Source organism: Athene noctua, chromosome 20 (genome assembly GCF_965140245.1).
Source record: "Athene noctua chromosome 20, bAthNoc1.hap1.1, whole genome shotgun sequence".
Lineage (NCBI taxonomy): Eukaryota > Metazoa > Chordata > Aves > Strigiformes > Strigidae > Athene > Athene noctua.
Window position 1 is genome coordinate 13,122,414 of NC_134056.1, and position 21,978 is coordinate 13,144,391.

Genomic DNA, 21,978 nt, shown 5'->3' on the forward strand with positions numbered 1-21,978 from the left:
AGGAGGAGCATCGGTGTCTGGTGCATCCTCCTGTTGGGGCACAGTGTCTTCTGCTGCGTGGCTGGGGCCGTGGCCTTACCCCGTGTGGTTCTCCCAAGCTGGGTGGGAGCTGCGCCCTCCCGAGCTCGACTGATGGGAGTGTGCCGGCCCTTCTGTTCATCGAGTTGTTTTTCCTGATGACGTCCTACATGCACATTTCCATTTATGTTTCTTTCATGCCCACATTTCTGTGACTGGTCTCTATATTATAATCTCACAACCCAGGAAAAGCCTCTCCTTATGTCTCATTTCCTGCTCGGGCAGCTGAAGTCCTGGCACAGCTGTGTTGTGAGAGCAGGTATAGCGAGGGGGAAGAGGCAACCACCACCAACCCTCTGCCAGAAAGAGGCGCCGGTGCCAGGCTGACCGGTGGCATGGCTCGGACTCGGAACAAGCCCACGCCAAGAGCTGCGTCCTCCCGTGGCACGCTCGGCGCTTGTCGCGGGTGGGCGGTGCGCGGCCCCGCGGCCTCAGCGCTGCGTAAGGCAGCGAGGGCCCCGGCTGCGGCCCCGCTGCCCGCCGTGAGGAGGACGGGCCCCCACGCGAGGGCCGCCGCTCCCGCCGCCGCCGGGCCGGCCCTGCGGCCGCCGTTGCTAGGGCGCGGCGCGGCTGTTGCTAGCGGCGCCATGGAGTCCCGGAAGTGCTCTCGGGCTAGAGCGGCACCCGGAAGCGGACGCTCCGTCCCGCTCGGTGGTGGGAGGTGCGGGATCATGGCGGCCGGCGACGGGGGTGGCGGGCGAGCGGGCTGCGGCCCCTGAGGCGCCGCCATGTACTCGGCTGCCGCCGCCGCCGCCTCGCCGCCGCGACGGGACTTCATCTCCGTCACCCTCAGCCCGGAGGAGGCGGTGGGGGCCGGCGGCTACAATAACAGCAAGGCCTGGAGGCGGCGCTCCTGGTGGCGGGTGAGGGCGGGCTCCGGGCCGCGGGGGACCCGGGCCGTGAGGGGAGGACCCGGCCTGGAGCGGGTGGGGAGCAGGGGGCACCTGGCAGTGAGGGAGCACTGTTGGGCTGGCGGGGACGGTCTGTAGGGAGTGAGTGGTGAGGGGTGTCTCTGGGCTTGGGTGCAGCTGGACTGTGTACTGAGGGCCCTGGCTGGGGACCCCGCGTTCTGAGCTGTGGGCACTTGGCGATGGGGATACCCTGGGCTTTGTGGGGGGGGTGGCCCCAGGCTGGGGATCTGTTCTCAGCAGTTCAGGTGGCAGCTCTCCACCTAGTAGGGCTTTGTGGAGTGCAGGCTGGTTGAGGGTGCTCTAAGTTATATCTTAATTTTTGTGAACGAAGCTGTGTGGAAATTGGAGGATGGGGGGAGGGCAGGCAGCTTTACAGCGGGTGGGAGTCTTGGGCTGGAGAGGCAGGGTGGGAAAGTATGAGTCGGAAGGTAGAAGGTAACCTTTGTTGCAGATAGCCACCTATAGAGGTTTACAGGTGGTCAGGTGAAGTGTCTGGAGAACTTTTCTAGGGACACAGTAGGGCAGCTTCTCTCTATTAATAGCTAGGGCAATGTGGGAATAGAAGACGAGGTTCCACCCTTCCTTTTATCCTTATGCTTTGTCAGGAAAAAAAAAGTAAGATGGTGGTGAATGTCCTCATGAATTCTTGTGCCTTATTCCTACCCAGCCCAAGACACCACAGTCAATGCCTCTTCCCATCCTACCCTTAGGAAACACGGGGCTGCTGGGTTTCAAGCATCCTTCTGCAGTTAGGAGATGATTTGCTGTGCTGGTAGAGCCGAAGGTGAAGGAGTGGGATCTGCACCTCGTGGTGTGCGTGGGGAAGGGTGTCCGGGATTACTGTGCTGTCAGCGCTGAGGGAGGAAATCAGGAAGTGTGTGCTGTGGAGCTCGGCAATGGGAGCACGTTGCCGGTTCTTTGCTGAAACATTGCAGCCTCTGGATGATGACTGTGGGAAGTGCTGGACGGTGTAGAGTGGTTTGTAGGAAACTGCAGGTTGTTCCCGAGCGTAGCACTGGCACCGAAGAGCCCTCTCTGCATGCTGAAACTAGCCATCAGAAGCAAAATGCTGCTCTGGTGAATTCTGATAGGACTATTAGAAAACTATAAAATGGTAATTTAGCAGTTAATGTTTAGCTCTAACTGCTCTCTCTCTAAATGGAGGAAACTTCCCTTTCAGGCTAATGTAGTATTTGCTGTCTGACTTTTAGTGATTTTGTTGTATATACTTCAGTTTTAAAACCACATTTTTGCCCAGAACTAAACTTGAAAACGTTGTGGGTTTGTCTTGTTCATTCTTCTCTTGGTCTGCTTCATTTTCATATTGTTGCGGGTTGGTGACTTTATTTGTGGTGGCAGCACCTGTTCTGTGTGACGGTTACACATGTTTGTCAGAGGCAGGATGCCTGGATTTTCTTGTCCAGTGAGTGGTGCTTATCTTATTTTGAGCCTTCTTTGCTGCAGTAACATTTTAAATTTTCCTACCACTTTTATCTGTTCCATATTTTGCATGTGTGTTCTGCAGTACCTCCCCAGCCAGAAGGGAGGACAGAGGCTTTTGGCTTATTTCCCAGTTGACATCTGGGCAGATGCGCAGGTCAGCCAGCAGAGGTTGTGATGAAAATCAGCGCGCTGTGGGTGATGCTCTCTGGGAATCTCGGCACTTGGTAGTCTCAGGTTTTTGCAGAAGATGACTCTGATGTTTCTCTGAGCTTGCTAGCATGCTGTCTTTCTGTTTTCTCTGTCATCAAAGAAGATAAGCAATGGATGTCTGCAGTTGGAAACAGAGGGTAAAATTAAACCTGCTCAGTTTTGTGTTTCTTGCTCTGACCAATAAGAGTTTATTTTTGACTGAGTTGGATCTTAATGTCATGCTAAATATTCTTTCTTTTACTTGTTTTCTCTCTTAAAGAAATGGAAGCAGCTGTCTCGACTACAGCGGAGCATAATTCTCTTCCTGTTTGCCTTCTTGGCAGTCTGTGGAGTCATTTCATACACAAGCATGGGGGAACCATGGAAAAGTATGTGCTCTGTAATGGCTCAGAATTACCAGAATGTGGTGTTATATTTAAGAGATTGTTGTGGTTTTTATAACTAGTTTTAATTTTTATTGACAATGACTGGGTGTATCCATTAAAGCACAGCTGTGAGATGATTTTTATATGACGTTTCAATGTTTCTGCTTAATCAGAAATATTTTTCATATCCCTTCTTATTATTTTGATTAGAGCAGTGTTTTGGTTTAGTTGGTTAAGATTTGGAGGCTGTGAGTGGGTTTTTTTTATGATGTTTGTTTGTAGATAGTGGTAACCCGAACCTAAACAGTAAAATAAGATAATCCTCTCCTCGTTTTGATTGTCCATCAGATTAGAAATTCCAAGCTTTTCTACAATATGAAGGCACATTTGCCTTTGATATTATCTTACAGCCTATATTGAGAAGCTAAAATAATAGCAATTAAAAGAAGCATGTGCATTTCAGCAACCTCCTTGTATATTTGGGAGAGTGTTAATACCAAAAGACACTTTGTATGTGTTTATCAATGTTTTGTGAATGGAAACACTTTTTGGAGGTGCATCTTGTATGTGAATACAGCAAACTTATAAATTTCTAGCTGGAGCCTAAACTGTTGATTCCTTGTGCTGAGCAGTTTTGTGTGTCTAGGTCTAACAAACAAATCATTGGATGATCAAAGAACAGAACCAGAAATTCCTGGATTAAAGCTGGCAAATCCAGCCGTTCTACCAGCACCCCAGAAAGCAGATGCCAACCTTGGAGAATACCCAGAGCTTTCACCACAGGTACTATGAGAAGAAATTAGTTTTATAAAGCTACCAAAGAGTTTGTGAAAGCTGCAAATAATGCTTGGTTTCAGCAGTTGTTGAGAAAGGAGTTACAACTTGTTGTAAAAGTCTGCTCTGAGTGGAATGCTCTCTTCTCAGGGAGGGCTTTGGTATAGTATTTCTTGGCTCTACTTTTTATATGTAAGTGTTCAGTATACTATTTCCTAATCACTGATATATCTAAGAGTGCCAGGACTTTAAGTCACAGTGACCTTTTACTTGAGGCTTCACTTTCCTGCTACAATTAATTTGTTTGGACTTGGAGTGCTCTGGACATCAGTCTTGCTGTTGTGAGGAGCCTAAAGAGAGTCGTGGCTGCATATGAGTCGTAGGATACTGTCAGTGTCACACTGAATTAAAATAGCTTTTCTGCAAGCTTGAAAAATAGCAGCAAACAGAACAGATGTTATTAGGTTTTGAAGGGTTACATTTATGGGGGATGTGATGGGAAAGAAACATGAACTGGCTGTGTGGATTAGTGTGGTAGAGGAATACTGGTTACTGTGTTGCTCTTTGTGTATTTACCTCATGAATTTTGGGATTTCCAGTTAATATGAATTTTTGTGTTAAATCTTTCCCTCTGCACAAATGTACATGTATTACTTGTATAGTAATTCTTGGTATTATCTAACAATAGCCGTGTAAGCTTTTTTTTTCCCTGATGCTTTTTGCTAATTCTGATAAAAAATTTACTGTGCCTAGTAAAATGGAATCAAATATCTTTACAATCTTTTGGTAGTGCCTTGTGTAAAATTAAACACTGGTAGCAGTAGAGGTAGTTTAGAAGTAATTTATCAGCGTGAGTTTAAGAACTGGATAATTTTACCAGAAGTTTAAAACAAACAAAAACCTAAGGTCTTTAGCATACCTTCCATTCAGGGCAGAACTTGTATGCTGATATGATATCAAAATAAGATTTATCTGGAGTTATGTTTAACACTGGAATGCTGTTGATTTATGGTTTGGAATTTTACCATCTGTGCAACATACCAAGCACTTTCTTTTTTTTTTTTTTCTTTTATTTTCTCAGAAGCCACCAAAACCACCTCATGTTCGGCGTGGTCCTTCCAATCTTCAGAACAAGCCAGCACGGAGGGATATGAGGCTGAAGACCCGACATGATATCAGCAAGGTTGTAGAAGAGCCAATCCAGGCTAATAAAGAAGAGAAAACTGAGAAATCCGTTATCAGGTAGAGGCGTTTCCAGCAAGTTACAGTCTGGCCTGGCAGGTGTTAATATTGCTAGGCTAATTTGTTTAATTTCGATGAATGTGCAGCTTTCCTATTTTTACTGTTTGCATCATAGAACTGCAGAGGATTTGGAGCCAAGGCTGTCTGTATTTCTAATGCACTTAGACACTCTTAATGCTCAACAGAATTCTTTAGGTTTCCACTGTTTATTTTGTAGTAGATATTGATTTATCAGTACAATAATACAGTCACAAATGTCTTTGTCCTGGGCCAGCCTTGGAAGATATATCAGTGTCAGCGTTAGTTATAGGTATGATGCCACTAAGCACGGTAAGCCCAAGTTGAACTGGCAGAAGCTGTAGATGTGTATGTAGTTGTATGCATGTAACTGTACAAGATGTGCTTACTCCTTTCTTACAAAAGGTTAATCATACAGTTCAAAGACCCTTTATGCAGTTACAGTAGTATCTTTTACAGTGGGTCTATGCTGCTATGATTATATTAAGTTGTTCCCTAAGATATTATTGATTGAAATCTTTTGATTTAGGAATAACTGGAGGGGTGTAATTTGGATATAGAAACGACTACCACAAGTTCAACAGAGGTTCTTAAGATTTGGAACACCAGCCTTTTTTTAAATATGTTTGTGTCCTTTTCAGCGCTGGCACAGCTGAGCTGATCATAGCATCAGAACTGTGCCTGCATCAGCATTTTGGCTGTTGGTGTTACCTGAAATCTCTCAGAATGACTTGAAGTGTTTTACTCCTATGCTGTGCCTTCTGCTATAACTCATAGAGTTGAACGGGTGGTAACAGGAAAACTTAGGAGAGCAATGAAAGTATAGTGAAGACTAGTTACAGATTTAAAGAATGAACGTAAGAAAGGAAATTATGGGATTTGTGTCAGTCATAAGATATACTGACTGTAAACAATAAAAACTTTAAAGGTCCTGTAAGTCTTGTTCCCTTAGGAGGCATATCATGAACTCAGAGGCAATATATCTGTATATTAAACAGCATGGTCAAGGTTGTTTGATCTTGATATGAACTTGTTTTGACTTGATGTCTGTTCTGAAAGACTTCAGGACATTAATAAAAACCTGTAAAAACTGATGTATGCATCTGTGGTGGTAGGGAAGTCCCATGAGTCCCATGCTAGTAAAGCATTAAGTGACTTTAAGTGGCTATTCCTTTATGCTTATTCATGATTTTTTGATGATGATCACTTGTTTGGTGCTATTTAGTGTTAGTAGCTCCTGTGATCATTTCAGAACTGGTAGATAACAAAATACCTGAGAATGCTGCATTAGAAGTATTTTAATTGTTTTTAGAAGTTCTTTATTAAATTACATTGCTAAGTTATTTAATGAAATTCCAATAGCCTGTAAGACACGTTTCTTAATCCAGTAAAATTTCCCTGGTGCAAATTACTTTCTTTGAACAGAAAAATTATCTAGTGGACAACATAGTTGTTTTGAACCTTAATAGAAAATCCAACTGCTGTTTTATCAAAGTATTGTGAGAAAAAGGAAATGCAGAGATATCTCATTCATTTGCATGACTTTCTGTGATCAAATTAAATCTTAATTATAATCCCTTGTATTTGAAGCTGGAGAGGAGCAGTGATAGAACCTGACCAAAGCACTGAACCTCCATCTAGTAAAATAAAGGAACCAGAAAAACCTTTATCTGTGGAAGCTGAAGACCAGAAGGAACCAGGTAAATAGTACAGTTAATTATACCTTTATTTCTGTTCACTTTTATGGCTGAAGTTGTGCAATTCCTCCCCACGCATCTATTTATTTATCTATTTTAATTAAGGAAAACAGAAAGTGTGGGAAAGATTATTTACCTAGAACATCCAAGCCTTTCAGTGTCCTTATTCCACCATGACAGCCTTCACGCTTATTAGCCTTCAGAATTTGCAAATAAATTTTAGTGACGAATTTTTGAAATAGAGCCTCTGGGAGAAAGTAGACATTCCCATCCTTTCTCCAGGAAGGGACAGCCTAAAGAGAGAGGGCTTGGAAGGGACAGTTTCCTTTTTCAGCTGTGGTTTTCCTTTTGTTCTGCAAATATAGGGAAAGTGACTTCCTCCCTGAACTAAAATGAACTATTTTTAAGTCTCCACAGAAGGTTGGAGAAGTTGTTTTTGCAGTTGCTGTCCTTGTGGAGTAAAGAACTTGTTGTTCTGCTTTCAGGGCTCGTATGAGGAAGTTCTGATATGATAAACATGGCACATTACAGTGTGGTGTATTTGGCTTGTTCTGGCTTAATATACAGGGGTTACTTATGCTGCTTGGTGTTTCACACTCTAGAAATCTTTGTTTATAATTTTGAAAAATTTCAGCTAATGGGCTTGAAATTTTTGGTGTTGGATGTATAACATAAACTCAATTTTATGGCAAATTGAGAGCAAAAATTTCAGTAGAACCGTGGTAAAAGGTATGGCTTTGCCCAGGATGGAAAAATGTATATTTTCTTCCTTTTTTGTGTTAAATGAAAAGTTCAAGAGAAATTATTTTGTATAACTGATTTTAAATTTAGCAGATGGCAATGAATAAGACAGGGAGGAAAATAAATGGTAAGTTAGCTGAGGATTGAATTGTTAAGCATATGTATTCGGCGGCAGAATTAGAGTTGATATAAGCAATCAACTGTTTCCTGACTTTCAGGTCGTTGAGCTTTAGTGATACTCATGTAACAGTCGTGCATGGGATTATTTTAATGTTTTATTTGCCAAAGTGACTTTTTTTTTTTTGCCAGGGAGAGATCTCTATTTCCATCTGGCTGAATTGCTGACCAGAAACATTGACTGGTTATTCCACAGAGGAAAGGCTGTACTGAAAAGAAAAATCTAAGGATGTTTTTTCCATTACACTGATTGTTTAGCTCAGAAGAAAGTTTATTTTGTGTAGAATGCAGCAAAATGGTGTTTGGTATAGCTGCATAACTCCCCTGCAGAAGTCTTGAGCAAGGTGCCGTTTCCTTTTGCAGTGCCCATAACCGAGCGGCAGGTGGCTGTGATAGAAGCGTTCCGCCACGCCTGGAAAGGGTACAAGGATTTTGCCTGGGGCCATGATGAGCTGAAGCCCTTGTCCAAGTCCTACAGCGAGTGGTTTGGACTTGGGCTTACCTTAATTGACGCCTTGGATACCATGTGGATTTTAGGCTTAAAAGAAGGTAATTTTTTTTCCTCCTCCATTTTTTCCCCTCTAAAATAATTGCTTATTTTCCATTCAGGCAGTACACGTTAAGAGTTCAGTGACGGGAATATTTACTGCGTGTGGTCAATAACTTTTGTTTACCTGTGAGGGTAAATACATATATATATATATATATAAAACCAGTATGTATAAAAATAAATATAATAAACCCCCCAATTATATTAAATAACCATTTTTCTTGGAATAGAATTTTGAGCCAGAAAAAAAATAATCCACTGTTACATATAACAAAGGATATGTCTGCTAGAAACTGAGGAAGGTGTTTCTAAGCTTTCTGATTTTTGTTTCTGTACTAAAACTCTAGTGCTATCTGTGTACCATGGTAGAGCCACTGTAGGCTTTCTGCCTGTCAGTCTGTAAGCTTGGTTGTTTTTTATCACACCTAATAGCAGTATTTCATACCTGGATTTAAGAAGGTTGTTTCTGTAAGGAATCAATAGATGGAGTGTTCAGTACCTCCTCCCTGAACTGCTCTGATATCTGTATTTTTTCAGTTATTCTTGAGGTGACTAGTTTAGAAAACTTTCAAACAGATTTTAAAAACTAAGCCAAAAATTGTGCAATTCTGTTGTAAAAAACTTGCTTACTCAGTACTTAGGGGGTTTTTGGTTGTTGTTTTGGGTTTTTTTGTTGTGCAGTGTTTTTCTTAGTGGTATTTAAAAATTTTTGGAGCTGTATCTATTTAACCTTTGTAGATAGCTACCTTTGTAGACTTCATCATGCATTTTTTTTAGTGTCAGGATAGGAGGAACAGAGCTGCTAGTAAGGGGACAATAAACTGTCAAAGTCTCTTATGATTTTGTCTCTTTCACCTTTGAAGTTTGTGTAAAATATTAAATGAAATAAAAACTCTATATCATGTCTGCAGCTCTAGGCCTGAGCAGTGAATCTTTCAAAAAGTTGACAGTGTGCTGCTTTTTTTTCATAAAAAATTAATTGTGAACTGCATAGAGCTTTTAAAGTAAGTTATTAGTAATTTAGATGTGTTGGAAATGGGTTCTTGGTGAAGGCTTCTTCATATTTTAAAGCACTTCTTTTGCTGATTGCCTTAGAAAGCTCCTGTTTTTTTTTTTTCTGAATAACAAATGCTATCTAAATTAAAGTTCTATTTGAGATTGCCAGTCTTTCTTGCAAGCTGATCAGTGCTAACGCTTCTGTGAAAGAGGACCTTACCTTTTCTGTTGTACTGCTGCATAGTGCTAACATCTGACAGTGGAGATTTTTCTGTGGTTCGCAGTCTACCCAACATCCAGTATTTACCCGATACCCAAACCATTTTTTTTTCTCATGAGGACATAGAGGCATCTTTTTGCTTTAGAGTTAATCTTCTGTGGAATACCTTCCATTTCTGGGAAACTGATTGTTCTGCACCTGCTCACCTTTCTGGCATGTGTGATAGTTCAAGATTACAAAAAGGACATAGAGTTACTCGAACATGTCCAGAGAAGGGCTACAAAGCTGGTGCAGGGTCTGGAACACATGTCTTGTGAGGAGCGGCTGTGGGAATTGGGATTGTTTAGTCTGGAGAAGTAGAGGGTGATAAGTCTCCCCTCAGCCTCCTCAACTACCTGAAAGGAAGCTGCAGAGAGCTGGGTTTGAGCCTCTTTAGCCTAGTAGAAAGCGACAGGACAAGAGGGAATGGCCTCAAGTTGCACCAGGGAAAGTTCAGACTAGATATTAGGAAGCATTTCTTTACAGAAGGGGTTGTTGGGAGTCCCCATCCCTGGAGGTGTTCAAGAGTCGGGTCGATTTAGAGCTTAAGGATATGCTGTAGATGGGAACTGTGCTAGGCGAACGGAAGGACTAGATGATCTCCAGGGTCTTTTCCAACCTCGATGATTCTGTGATTCTGTGAAGATTAGTTTAGCCTTTATAGCTAAAGGCATGAGCTAACTCACATCCACCATGGAGTTAGACCCTGTGCAAAAACAGTCATTGAGTGATACTGCTGATAAGCTGACTTTTGAATCTAAAATGGTTTTTTACATTCCTTTTTGAAGTACTAGAGTGATAACAACCACTTTTGTTTCTGGACAAAAAATGGCAGACTGCTGGGATTTTAGGGTTAGGTGCTGAAGTAGGAGGCAGGCTCCCCAGGACATTGCTAGACTAGAGGTGTTAATGGCTGTTAACTGAAAATGTTATCGTTAAATGTTACCTGTTATGGTAGATAACAGCTTTGGTTTAAATAGGTTTCATGATAAAGTTCAGAAAGCTCTTGTGGAAGTGTAACTAATTGTCTGACAAATCAAATGGATGGACTTAAAAGATCTCAATTTCTCGACAGTTTTAATAAAGAATGCCTCAATTTCTTTTTTTAGACTATTAGAAACTTTTTATTTTACTGGGTATTTTTGTCTGTATGCATCTGTGGTGTCCGCTGAATAAGAATTAAGCCAATGATAGTCAAACTTCTCCTACCATGTGCTCTATTTTAGTTTTCCACCTAAAACTGTGATCCCTTTAGACAGATATAAGTAACTGTCATGGATATATGGAGTACTAATGTCTCTAGTCTGTTTGAAACATGCCAAAAGTTCATAACTGGACTACCTTTTATGCTTTGCAGAGTTTGAAGAAGCAAGAAAATGGGTAGCAAACGATTTAGTATTTGATAAAAATGTGGATGTAAACCTCTTTGAGAGCACTATTCGTATCCTGGGGGGCTTGCTGAGCACCTACCATCTCTCTGGAGATAGCCTCTTCCTGGAAAAAGCTGTGAGTGACTAGTCTTAGAGATGAAACTAGATTATGTATTCTGTATTGGACGTAGTTAAGGCAAGATTCATCAGAAAGTTAAATGTTGCTGTTTAAGTTGCATATTTAAAGTGGTGGGAAAGGGTTTTATCATTAATCTTTTAAGCCTGCACTTCTTTTTGTTTTCTGGATAACCTCAGAACCTTGCTGTGTTTTGTCAGGCATTCTTATATGCCTGTTTTTCTGTTGATTAAGAGCTGACCATAATAAAGTTCATGAAACAAAAGTAGAAATAAATGGTTAGCAGAGAGTAATAGTTGTCATTTGTTGCCCTTTCTGTGTGTTTTAACAGCATCAGCCAGCTATTTAGATTAGCTAGATTCAGTCAATGACTTCAGAATTGCATCACATTGCATAGAGGTTGCAGACTCCAATGAGGCTTGCAATACTAGGAACAAGGTAGAAATTCTTTACTCTTACTTTAGTAATTTAGTAATTACTAAATGTAGTAATTATATAGTCATTACTGTGAATAAATCCATGACTCTCTTTAATTCTTGGCTTTCTTGCACCATCTGATACCAAGCTGCTACTCTTTCTTCTTCTGTCTGCTTGGTGAAAGAAAATCTCAAGGGGGGGGTCTGTGTGTATGTATTTATTTTTTGTTTTCTTTGTTGTTTTGTCCTCTGCTCTTGGATTTTCTTTAGAAAGACATCGGGAACAGGCTTATGCCAGCATTCAAGACCCCCTCCAAGATACCATATTCTGATGTCAATATTGGCCGTGGCACTGCACATCCACCTCGCTGGACATCCGACAGCACTGTGGCAGAGGTGACCAGTATTCAGCTCGAGTTTAGGGAGCTCTCTCGTCTCACTGGAGATGAGAAATTCCAGGTATGGAAGAATCAGTCACTGTTTTTCTCTTTTTCCACCTCTCTACAGTTCCACCACTGGCTCTTTTGTCAATATATGTGGTCTCTGTAGTCTCTAAGTGACACTAAATGAGTTCTGAAACTCTAGATGAGGGAAGAAAAAGAGACAAAGTAATTCCAATTATTTTCTTAAGTACCAAAAAGTCAATAAATATTTTTCTCAGAAACAGCTTTTGATTTAAAAAAACCCAACCAAACAACAGCAAAACCAAACCACAACAAAAACCAAACACCACCGTCCCTCCACTGCCCCCCTCCAAGTTTTTGTCATTGACATTTTTGTTTTACACTAGGTTGTCAGATTTTGAAAAAATACTAAACTAAACTGAGGACTGTGAAACTGTGCCTTGCTTAATGTTGTTAGAATTCTATGTGAGGTTTCTTGATGACTATCTAAATGCAAAGAACAAAACCTTGGTGTTGCCATGCCAGGAACTAAAATGTGATTCACTGACAGGAGGTCACAGTATAAGGAAAAGTTAGTTGAAATAAAAATAATTAGAGGAGAATATTTTCCAGTCTTTTTGTTTGGTGGCATTTTGTTGTTTTAAACTGTATCCACAGCTCAAGTTTTGTGCAGTTATATAAAGAAGTTTAAGCTATTGCATGATTCACGGAGTTATTATTTTAGCCGGACTTCTTGCAAATATGATCATAGTCCAGTGCCATACTGGTTTTCAAGTGGGTTTATTTGAAGGAAAGGAAATAGTTACAGTTATGTCACAGTACTTAAATGTACCTAGTGCATCATGTTTTGAGAGTCAGAAAGTTTGACATCCTGTATTTAGTATATTACATGAGCTGAACTTGATGTCCCTGATGCTAATTTAAGGAAGAATAATTAAAGATTTGTTATCAGCCTGAAGTTACTAGCCCCAGTTTTTTGCATCATTTATACTTGTAACTTATGTTTACTATTTTCTTTCACTCAGAAAGCTGTAGATGAGGTGATGAAGCATGTTCATACCCTCTCAGGGAAAAATGATGGACTAGTGCCTATGTTCATAAACACCAATAGCGGACAGTTCACTCACCTGGGTGTCTACACTCTGGGAGCCAGAGCTGACAGCTACTATGAGTATTTGCTGAAGCAATGGATTCAGGGTGGAAAAAAAGAAAACGAGTAAGTTCTTTCCACTTCTCATGTCAGTGTGAGAATTACATGAACTGTAAAACTTTCTGTTGTATTTTGCTGCTTTAAAGAAAAATAATGTATGTGCCCAACAGTTGACTGAAAATATCACTGACTTTAAAAGCAAGCTAAGCAAGCAAGAGGGACCTATGGTAACTTTGATGTAAAAACAGCGTGAAGTTAGCCTTAGTCTCAAAACCTCTCCTCCTCAGAAAGATTTTCATCCTCAGCACATCAAATGTGAGGAGTGTTGCAAACAGGAAAGGAGAATTAAGTCTACAGTAGATATGGAGCATAATTATACACTTCTGAAATACTGATGATACTTCATTTCACCAGCAATGTCTGTGTTTTCTCTGGGTTTGTTAGGGAAAGGTGAATCCCACAAGATGGTTGAAGTGGGAGATTTAATCCATAAGGAATAATTTTTCTTAGAAAGGAGACTGAAGTTTGATGTTTTTGTAAAATTTTGCTTCAGGTCTCTTATGTTTCTCTTACCTGCACTGGGTAAATGTAAGAGAATGTTTGCAAGGAGCAGAGGAATTGGAAAAGAAGGTTTCCTCCAAAAAAAGACAAAAAGTTCAAGCACTTTTTTGTCTGTTTATGAGCTAATTATGTTGGACTTGTTCATGTCAAGAGATTTAATGCTTCTCTGAGACATTTCTTTATATCAGAATGGGTGCATCTCTACAAGGAAAGTTTGTGTCACTGCTTTTTCCAAGCCACACTTCACTGTAAATGGAGACTGTGGTCTTTGGGACCATGAATGATGGAATTTAGTGAACCTCAAATAAAATTGTTCAGCAGTTTTTCCACATAAAAGTAGTCTGAAACAAGGGAAATTCCAGTTAAATACTGTGAAACAATGCTTCACAGTGAGAGTGGTCAAACATTGGAAAAGACTGCTCAAGGTCACTGAGGGTGATGCTTCATTAAAGGTCATACTACTACATTTTTGGATGGAGATGGTTAAAAAAATTGCTTGGGTACGCCCTCAGGCAACCTGATCTAATTGAATCTTGCCAGCCTAGATTTCTGTGGTTTCGGTTACTGTAATTCTAAGGATTGCTGAAATAAAATCTGGTTACTGCCTAGAAACAGTGGGGAGTATGTCTTCTTTAATACTTAAATTACTTGAATTTAATACTTAAATTACTTGAAAAGTAAACCCAATATTGCTACATGGTAGCAATAACTACTTAATGTCCAGTTGAGGGTTTTTTTGTCAGTTTTGGTTAAATTTTGGTTCATATTGTTCTCCATTAAATTTGGTTAAGTATTGTTCTTTAGACTGAAATAAGAGTCTCCAAAAGGATTATGCTGAACATCAGCTGTGATTAAATGTGTTCTGACTGTGCGTACGTGAACCAACTGGGATTGATTTTAATTCACAGACTGTTGGAGGACTATATGAGAGCCATAGAAGGAGTGAAAAAACATCTTCTTCAGAGATCACAACCCAAGAAGCTTACTTTTGTAGGAGAGCTTGCTCATGGCCATTTCAGTGCCAAGATGGTAAGAAGTACAACTGCATTTAAAAAGGCAACAAAAGAAAACAGAAAAACCACCACCACCAAAAAAAGAAAAATCAACATATGGATAGGCAAATGCAGAGCTTCTGTATTGTCTTTCCCCCTTCCTCCCTCCAAAGAAAAATACCCAACCCAAGCAAGCAAGAAAAAGGAAAAAAACCCCAAACAAACAAAAAACCAAGAATATATATATATATATATATATATAGGCAGTGTGATGGCAGTACTGAGTAACTACTTTGTTGATACCAGCCACCTGTGTAAACCAGCAGCCTTCTCTGAGTTATTCTGGTAAATTCATTTATGTTCCTGTGAGACAGAACATTTTGGTGCTGGAGTCAAATTTTCTTTTGTTTTGGTCATAAAATTCCAGTGTCTGAAACTGTTGAGGCAGTGCCTATTTTTATGTATTATTTATATTCCATTATTAAAAAATATATGTGGACACTTGCACACCTGGCTTTTCAGACTTACCTTCAAACAAGCAGGTGATCTAATATTGTGTTACTGTGTCAAAAAAAAAAAAAAGTGATAATTTTGGAGGGTTCTGTCCATTCATGACATCTGTTTCTTTTCCTACATGTAGGGTTATTGAGTAAAACAGTATGCTGTTTGCTGTAGAGAAAATTGATTGATCTTAACTCCCTGCTCTTAATCTGTGCATCCATTCTCTTTAAGACATTTTAAAATCTCAGTTAAAGATCTCATGCAAGTGCAAATATTGTATGAGTGTGTGGCTTTTTTTTAAAAATGAATGTTGTGTTATTAATGTATGTGTAGCCTCACGCATACTTTTTCAATACCTGAAGTGAGATTGAGTGAATTCTTTGACTTGTTTGGTTTTTTGATGTAGGCATTCAGTTCTGGTTTTCAGTATGTGCTTCTTGCATCTGAATTTCTCAAAGGCTCTCCAAACCTACTGTGAGCAAGACTGGATTGGTAGAGGGAGCTCCCACATCCCAAGAAATGACAGAATTGAATTCAGACAGATAGATTTGGCTTAGGGTTCTGCATGTATTGGTACACTTGCTTCAGTTCCAGGGAGTCACAGTTTGGTTATTTAATCAATTATTATTGATTGAAAGGCCTGACAGCTATCTTACCCTGGCCAACTGGAAAAGTGGAGGATATTTGTCCCCTGTGTTTGGTTGACCTTCACCACCCTCAACCATTTCCTTTAGGACTGGACAAAGCTCTTAAAGGTCCATACAGGTGCTGCTTGTGCACCGGAGTGTTTTTACTGTGTTTTTGGGTGATGAGACCTGAGCTTTCACACTGAATGGAATGGTAAGAATCATTTGAAATTACATATGTGACCTTAATCTGCAACTCTTACATTCACAGTACCACTGGTGAATTAGCCCCTGAAGGACAATCAGTCTTGTACTGCAAATTGAATTTTGCTGGAGATGAGTTTTGGGCATTTTATACAATCTGGTTTCTGATTCAACTGACTTTGACAACTGAGCTTTCTTGGAAAGTTAACTACATTAATCTTGATTGCTTACAAATGTGTCACAGTTCTTGATGTAATACCACTCCTGTTGTCCTTTGAAGAAATTGTTTGCTGTAGCAAGTAAAAGCTAAGGAAGAAGTGTCCCTATGGTGCTTTCATTTCTGCTGCTTTATCTTGGGAAAGCAAGCAGGAATGTTCTTCATAAGATCATCCTCAGATGCCCGTCTTCCATACATACACAGCGAGCCAGAGATGTTTTGTTCAGGGTGCCTGGTATCTGTGGCATTCAGCTGGCTGTAAACAAGAGAGTAAGTCTAGGAGAGCTAGTGGTGGGAATGGGAGCCGAGTGTATCCCAGTCTCCAGAAAAATGGTGCGCTTGCATCTTTGGTGTTCTGTAGAGGGGTAATAGCTTTTATTGGGGTAATAGCTTTTTACTACCCCAAATAACAAAGTTGCAAGAAAGGGGCAAGCTTTCATGCAGAAATATGCTTGAAAGCTTATCAGTGTATCTAAGGATCTCTGCAGATTTTGTCTCTTACAATAACGCTAAGATTATTTCAGAATTTAAAAATGAAATTCAGATGATCAGTGTCTCTTATGTTGTCCCTTTGGGTGTGTTTATTGAGAAACCTTTAGGTGATCCTGTTCACCCGACTCCATAGGTTGGTATGAAATGAATACTTATGGTAAACCGAAAGGCACTCTCTTCCCCCTTGCACTGACCTCAGACCTCTTTTTCAGAAACCTGACATACAAACAGAGTCTTGTAAATTTTCCAAATTAGTGATGTCTCTGTAGTAATGTTGCCTGCCTCATGGTACATTACATCAAATGTAAGAAGTTATGCTCAAGTTCTTGGTACCTGAAATGTGTTTTGAAGAAGAGAAGGAATGGGAAAAAAATGAGATACACACATAGGACAGAGAGAGACACGCATACTCACACAAATACCTGTTTATTGTGTAATTTTGTCTAGAGTAAGAGTTGTCTTGTCTTGCAGGATCACTTGGTTTGCTTTTTGCCTGGTACTCTGGCACTGGGAGCTCACAATGGATTGACTGCTGATCATATGAAATTGGCTGAAGCCCTTATAGAAACCTGTTACCAAATGTACGCTCAAGTAGAGACAGGCCTGAGTCCGGAGATCGTACACTTCAATCTTCATGCACAGAAGGGCCACAAAGATGTGGAAATCAAGGTGAACAGATAGTTGGTCTGAACTGTAATTTGATGATTCTTCTGTATCTCTGCTCTGCTGTTGAAACTCCTAGCGGGCTATTGGTGATGTGCTCTGTTGTGAAGCAGCTGCTTCTTTTGCTGCCTTCCTTTCTACTGTACTCTAGCCTTTGTTTTTAATTACCCCTGTAGTGTATTTAGAAGCTGAGTTGTGCATAATAAACTCTCTGGAGTAGGTGGACATGGGAATCACTATTTTTTTTCTTTCTGTCTGTGTCCTTGAGAAAATTCCCTGTCTGAATTATTCTTGCCTTTTTTATCTCTTGCAGCCTGCAGACAGACACAACTTACTGCGACCAGAAACTGTGGAAAGCCTTTTTTATATGTACAGATTCACTGGTGATAAGAAATACCAAGATTGGGGCTGGGAAATCTTGCAGAACTTCAATAAATACACACGGGTAAGATCAGCTTATAATGACCTTGTTCTGTCAGCACTGTATTTGTTCACTTGCTCTCTAACACGAACTTTGGAAACCTACTGTGTTTCAAGAGTCATCAAATATATGTAGGGAAATTCATAAGAACACACAGAAAAATTCAGTTCAAGCCTTACAGTTTGAGATTATACTACTTGGTACATTCAGGGAAAGATCTGGTATTACATTGCTTAAAATGTAAAACGCAGAGGCTGCATGCAGACTGCCAAAGTGCCCTTATGTCTTCTTGGAAGTTGCTGGAATCTCTACTGTGATCTTCTTTAGAATTCAGAAGCTGAGAAGGACCTGGCTGGATTGAAAGAACCCTTTGGTTGAAGTTGCCAAAAAAAAATTTGCCACAAAATAACATTAGTGCTTTAACAGAGTTTTGAATATTCATTCTGACTACAGTGCTTATGAAGATACCACTCTGATATGCTGTAAAAGTGGGGCCTAGATTGCAGTGGCCATTAAGTATCCATTGTCTGTTCTTTAGAGAATACGTATAGTAATTTGACCAATTCTAATGTAGAAATTGCACTAGTTACTTTCTGTATTTCTGTCCAGAAACTTCAAGGGGATGTTCTTTGTGATACCTCTTTAAATTAAGCATAAATGGACATTCTGATTCGTTTTATTAGTGTAGTTTCTTTTAAAGTGCAATTAGAGTTTTTTCATAACTGAAGTTTTATACGTAAATGAAAACTAAGTCTGAAATTAAAAACATGCTGATTGGTTTCATAGCACTTATTTTCTCCAAGTGCATCTGGATGTTAAGAAGTGAAAATAATTGATTTTTAGATTATCAAAATGTACAAAATCTCTTCCTTTCTTTTGGCGCAGGTTCCTACAGGTGGTTATACTTCCATTAACAATGTCCAGAATCCCAGCAATCCAGAGCCACGAGATAAGATGGAGAGCTTCTTCCTTGGGGAAACACTCAAATATATGTTTCTGCTGTTTTCAGATGACATAGACTTAATCAACCTTGACAAATACGTATTTAACACAGAAGCTCATCCACTCCCTATCTGGGTGCCAACATAGACTGGGTGTCAGTAGACCTTCCAATGGTGGCATTTTTATCTTCAAGTCACTTTACTTTTCAGGGTTTGAGGAGAGATGCTATATTGCACCTTTTTTGACTTAAACAAACAAAACCTTTGGGAAAGCTTCTCTGATTTGGAGAAGTTATGTCAGTCTTAAATCTAATCCCTGGTTCTGGGATGGACAAGCTGTGCCATACTAAGCTGTTTTTTCCTGGTATTGATGATATGGTTCAGAGAATAATTGTAGTGCGGACCATGACATTCACAGGGCTCTGGTGAATGAGACCTCACGTATGTCAGTCTTACTAAATGCTCGTTAAATATCAGGAGTGCAGCAAGTTGTCTTACAGCACAGGATTGTCCCTGGAGAGAAGGAATAAGCCTACAGGTTTCTGGTTTATTCTGGATTCACTGAAACACTCGGTTACAGCGCCATTCCTTCCTCAGAACATGTTTCAGGTTTAAGAAGAGTGTTTCAGGTGGTAAGTGGAATAAACAAAGAACTGTAATGTTCCAGGTAGAAGCAAAGCTGTCAGTATTGCTACTGATACTCTGATCTCATTCCAAACTACCGAGCTATGCTGCATCACATTAGAAGAAGGAGGTAGCAGCAAAGCATCTATTGTACAGTGTCTTAGTTTTATAGAGCACTTTGAACAATCTGTCCAGGCTGTGGCTAAAATGAATGATGGAAGAGAATTTGCTGCTGGTTTGGCTCAGAAGTGGTATATAATTTTGTAGAGGTATTGCAGTTTTTGTAACTTATCTGCAGGAATGCAGGAGATAATGTGAAACGCAAGTGAAACTACACGTGCATTTTATATATTATTTGCATCAGTTAGACTCAGGTATTCTGACTGAAAGCTGCTTTCTGAGGTTGGGCACTGGGAAAGCTTGTGAGCACATTAGATATAATTCTAAGTTAGCCTCCTTCCGTCCCTTCCTGTCCAGATACTGCATTATAAGGTGTTTGTTGACTCAAAACAAGCTTACAATTGTACAGCAAAGTTAATGTCGTTCATAATTTTTTTGACTGTGGAGAAATTACTTTGGGTAGAAGCATTTTCATTGGTAGCATTAAAAGCAGGCAGTCTAAATGTATTACAACAATTCCTGGTCCCAGTAGAATTAGTGAAATCTATTCAGTCGCTTGAAGTCAGAGCAGACCAAGGGTTTTTTTAAGAATTGTATGGGAGCCCTGGGATCTTTCTTTTTTTTTAATGTGCAAATAGATTTTTAAACCATAAATTTGGAAATCAGCTTTCTATATTGCTTTTCTTTTTGGTTTTATAGCTACTTGGACAGTCCTGTATTCACAGATAAGTTCTCAGAAATGTGCTTGTTCATATTTCTTAAAGAGGTTGTTCTTACCAAAATGTCCTTTCCCCTCACAGTAATGGGAGTGGTGGGAAGTATGCAGGTGGGTGGTAGCAACAGTGAGGTACAGTCCCCTCTAAATTTAAGGCTGCTAAGTGGAATTAAATAAATCTGACTGTAATGGTTAATTTTCCAGTGGCTGGGGGGGGGGGGGTATGTGTATTTTATAGTATTTGTAACCTTTGATTTGTAAAGTAAGATGCGTCTTTATTTGTTTTATGCTGGTCCATTCTGTTTGCTGGAGTCAGAAGTTACCCTTGGGACCACATTTATCATTCCATGTGTTAATGATGGCTTATGGAAATGGAGAAATTTTACAAATTATTTAAACGCACCTTTTTCTGTCATCAGAGGGACCCTTGGATTTGCAAGACATGACCAGTTTGTGCAGAATTATGATGTTACTTCAGTTCACATGCCACCAGTAACTCTGGAAAGTAGTTTCTTGCTTATGAGTGCAGTGGAATCCAGTAGCTGTAGCCTTTTTCTGCACAACTGATTTGCTCCTAAGACTTTTGTTTTCTTTGACATAACAGCGAAGAAGGAAAATGCTGTTGAAATGTGGGAGGAAACACCTTAATTGTTTTTGTATGTGGAGCCAGGTTTGTGTTTCTGAGGAGCTGAGTTCTGGCTAAAAGCCAAAGGCTTAAAACTGGAGATTAAAAAAATTCAGTGAGACTACCCAGGCTCTGCTGACTTGTGTTTCTTTGGCCTTGTGCTTTCAGTTGAAGGTAGCATTGAACCCTTAATGACTTTGCTATGGACTGTAAAGCTTCCAGAGTAGGGCGTTTCACCTGTACAGCAGCCCTACTGAAGAAACAAAGAGATTTCTTAGAAAGTGGAATACATATAAATGCTCATCAAAAATCTGTCTTATACTAGTCTTAATGTAATCAACTTTACCAGTGGGACTGTGGGAGTTTGTGTTATAATTTTTTTGCCTTATAGTTGGCTTGAGAGTAATCATCCATTTCATAATGAGTAAAAGGAAGGAGAGAAGAATAAATTGTCACTTTCCAAACACACTTTTTTAGCTGAGCCCGTTGGTCCAACTGATTTATTTTCTACCTAATTCTTCCTGGGAAACTGAATCTCTTTGCAAAGTTTGGCTTTACTGTCCTCATCCTTTAAATCTGAAGTTAAGATTTTTCATCTCTCTCTACCTTTGAGAACAAATGCTTGTTTCAGACTCCTGTATCACATGTGAAATGGTACAAACCTAAATAATCTGATAAAAGGTCATCTGCTTCTTCCTGTTCTTTTGCAAAGGTCACTTTAATTGCTTATTTATTTTTACTTCCTTAACAATGTCAGAGTAGTCTCTTGAGCTTTACAGCCCATCTCAATTCCACTGTGTTCACACACACTCCCTCCCCAGCCTCAGCACAACAGAAACTTAGAAGCTTTGCATGTAGTTATAAAGTTTTCTTTCAAGTTCTCTGTTGTTCTTTGAATCAAAGCCTTAATTGCAGGGTCTGTAATCCATTTTGGTGTGTATGCTTTGGATGCTTAAGTCAGATGTTGCAGAAAGGCCATCTCTTCAGCCACTGATTTTGTCTTTTTGCACAAAGTCCTGCCTTGGTTTCCCCCCAAGAGCAATGCCTTGCCTAATGAAAATATTAAAATAAACAAAAAAACAAACCAGGTGCATTCAGCTATGCTGTTCCCTTATGTTTTCACTGAGAAACAGAAATGGGTATGGGCAGAGCCATGGAGTGCTGCACAGCTGTAGGACTTGGAACTCTCACCCTCTGGGCTTTAAGCCACAGCTCAGTCTCACACTCTGGGCTTTAAGCCACAGCTCAAAAAAATACATACCTGTTTGGTCCCATCCATCTATTCAATTTTCTTTGAGCACAGTTGGCATCTAATATCTGAACTTTTTGAGAACTGAAG

At 40.1% G+C, this 21,978-nt stretch overlaps 1 protein-coding gene across 1 annotated transcript; it reads left to right on the forward strand.

The window, feature by feature from the left end:
* The first annotated feature begins 737 nt into the window (after positions 1 to 737).
* Positions 738 to 21,910, forward strand: MAN1B1 (mannosidase alpha class 1B member 1). The gene is made up of 13 exons (XM_074924062.1): positions 738 to 941; positions 2,902 to 3,010; positions 3,654 to 3,790; positions 4,863 to 5,023; positions 6,632 to 6,741; positions 8,020 to 8,205; positions 10,819 to 10,967; positions 11,654 to 11,842; positions 12,813 to 13,003; positions 14,407 to 14,527; positions 17,002 to 17,199; positions 17,507 to 17,638; positions 18,500 to 21,910. The coding sequence occupies exons 1-13, from the start codon at positions 807 to 809 to the stop codon at positions 18,701 to 18,703; spliced, it is 2,022 nt and encodes a 673-aa protein (XP_074780163.1). The 5' UTR covers positions 738 to 806; the 3' UTR covers positions 18,704 to 21,910.
* Positions 21,911 to 21,978: the final 68 nt, after the last annotated feature.

Excerpts from the sequence above, each read along its gene's own strand:
- MAN1B1 (XM_074924062.1), top strand. The coding sequence starts at position 807 with ATGTACTCGGCTGCCGCCGCCGCCGCCTCGCCGCCGCGACGGGACTTC. Across the intron at positions 13,004-14,406 it reads GGTGGAAAAAAAGAAAACGA|ACTGTTGGAGGACTATATGA; the intron begins GTAAGTTCTTTC and ends TTTAATTCACAG. Across the intron at positions 17,200-17,506 it reads ACAAAGATGTGGAAATCAAG|CCTGCAGACAGACACAACTT; the intron begins GTGAACAGATAG and ends TATCTCTTGCAG.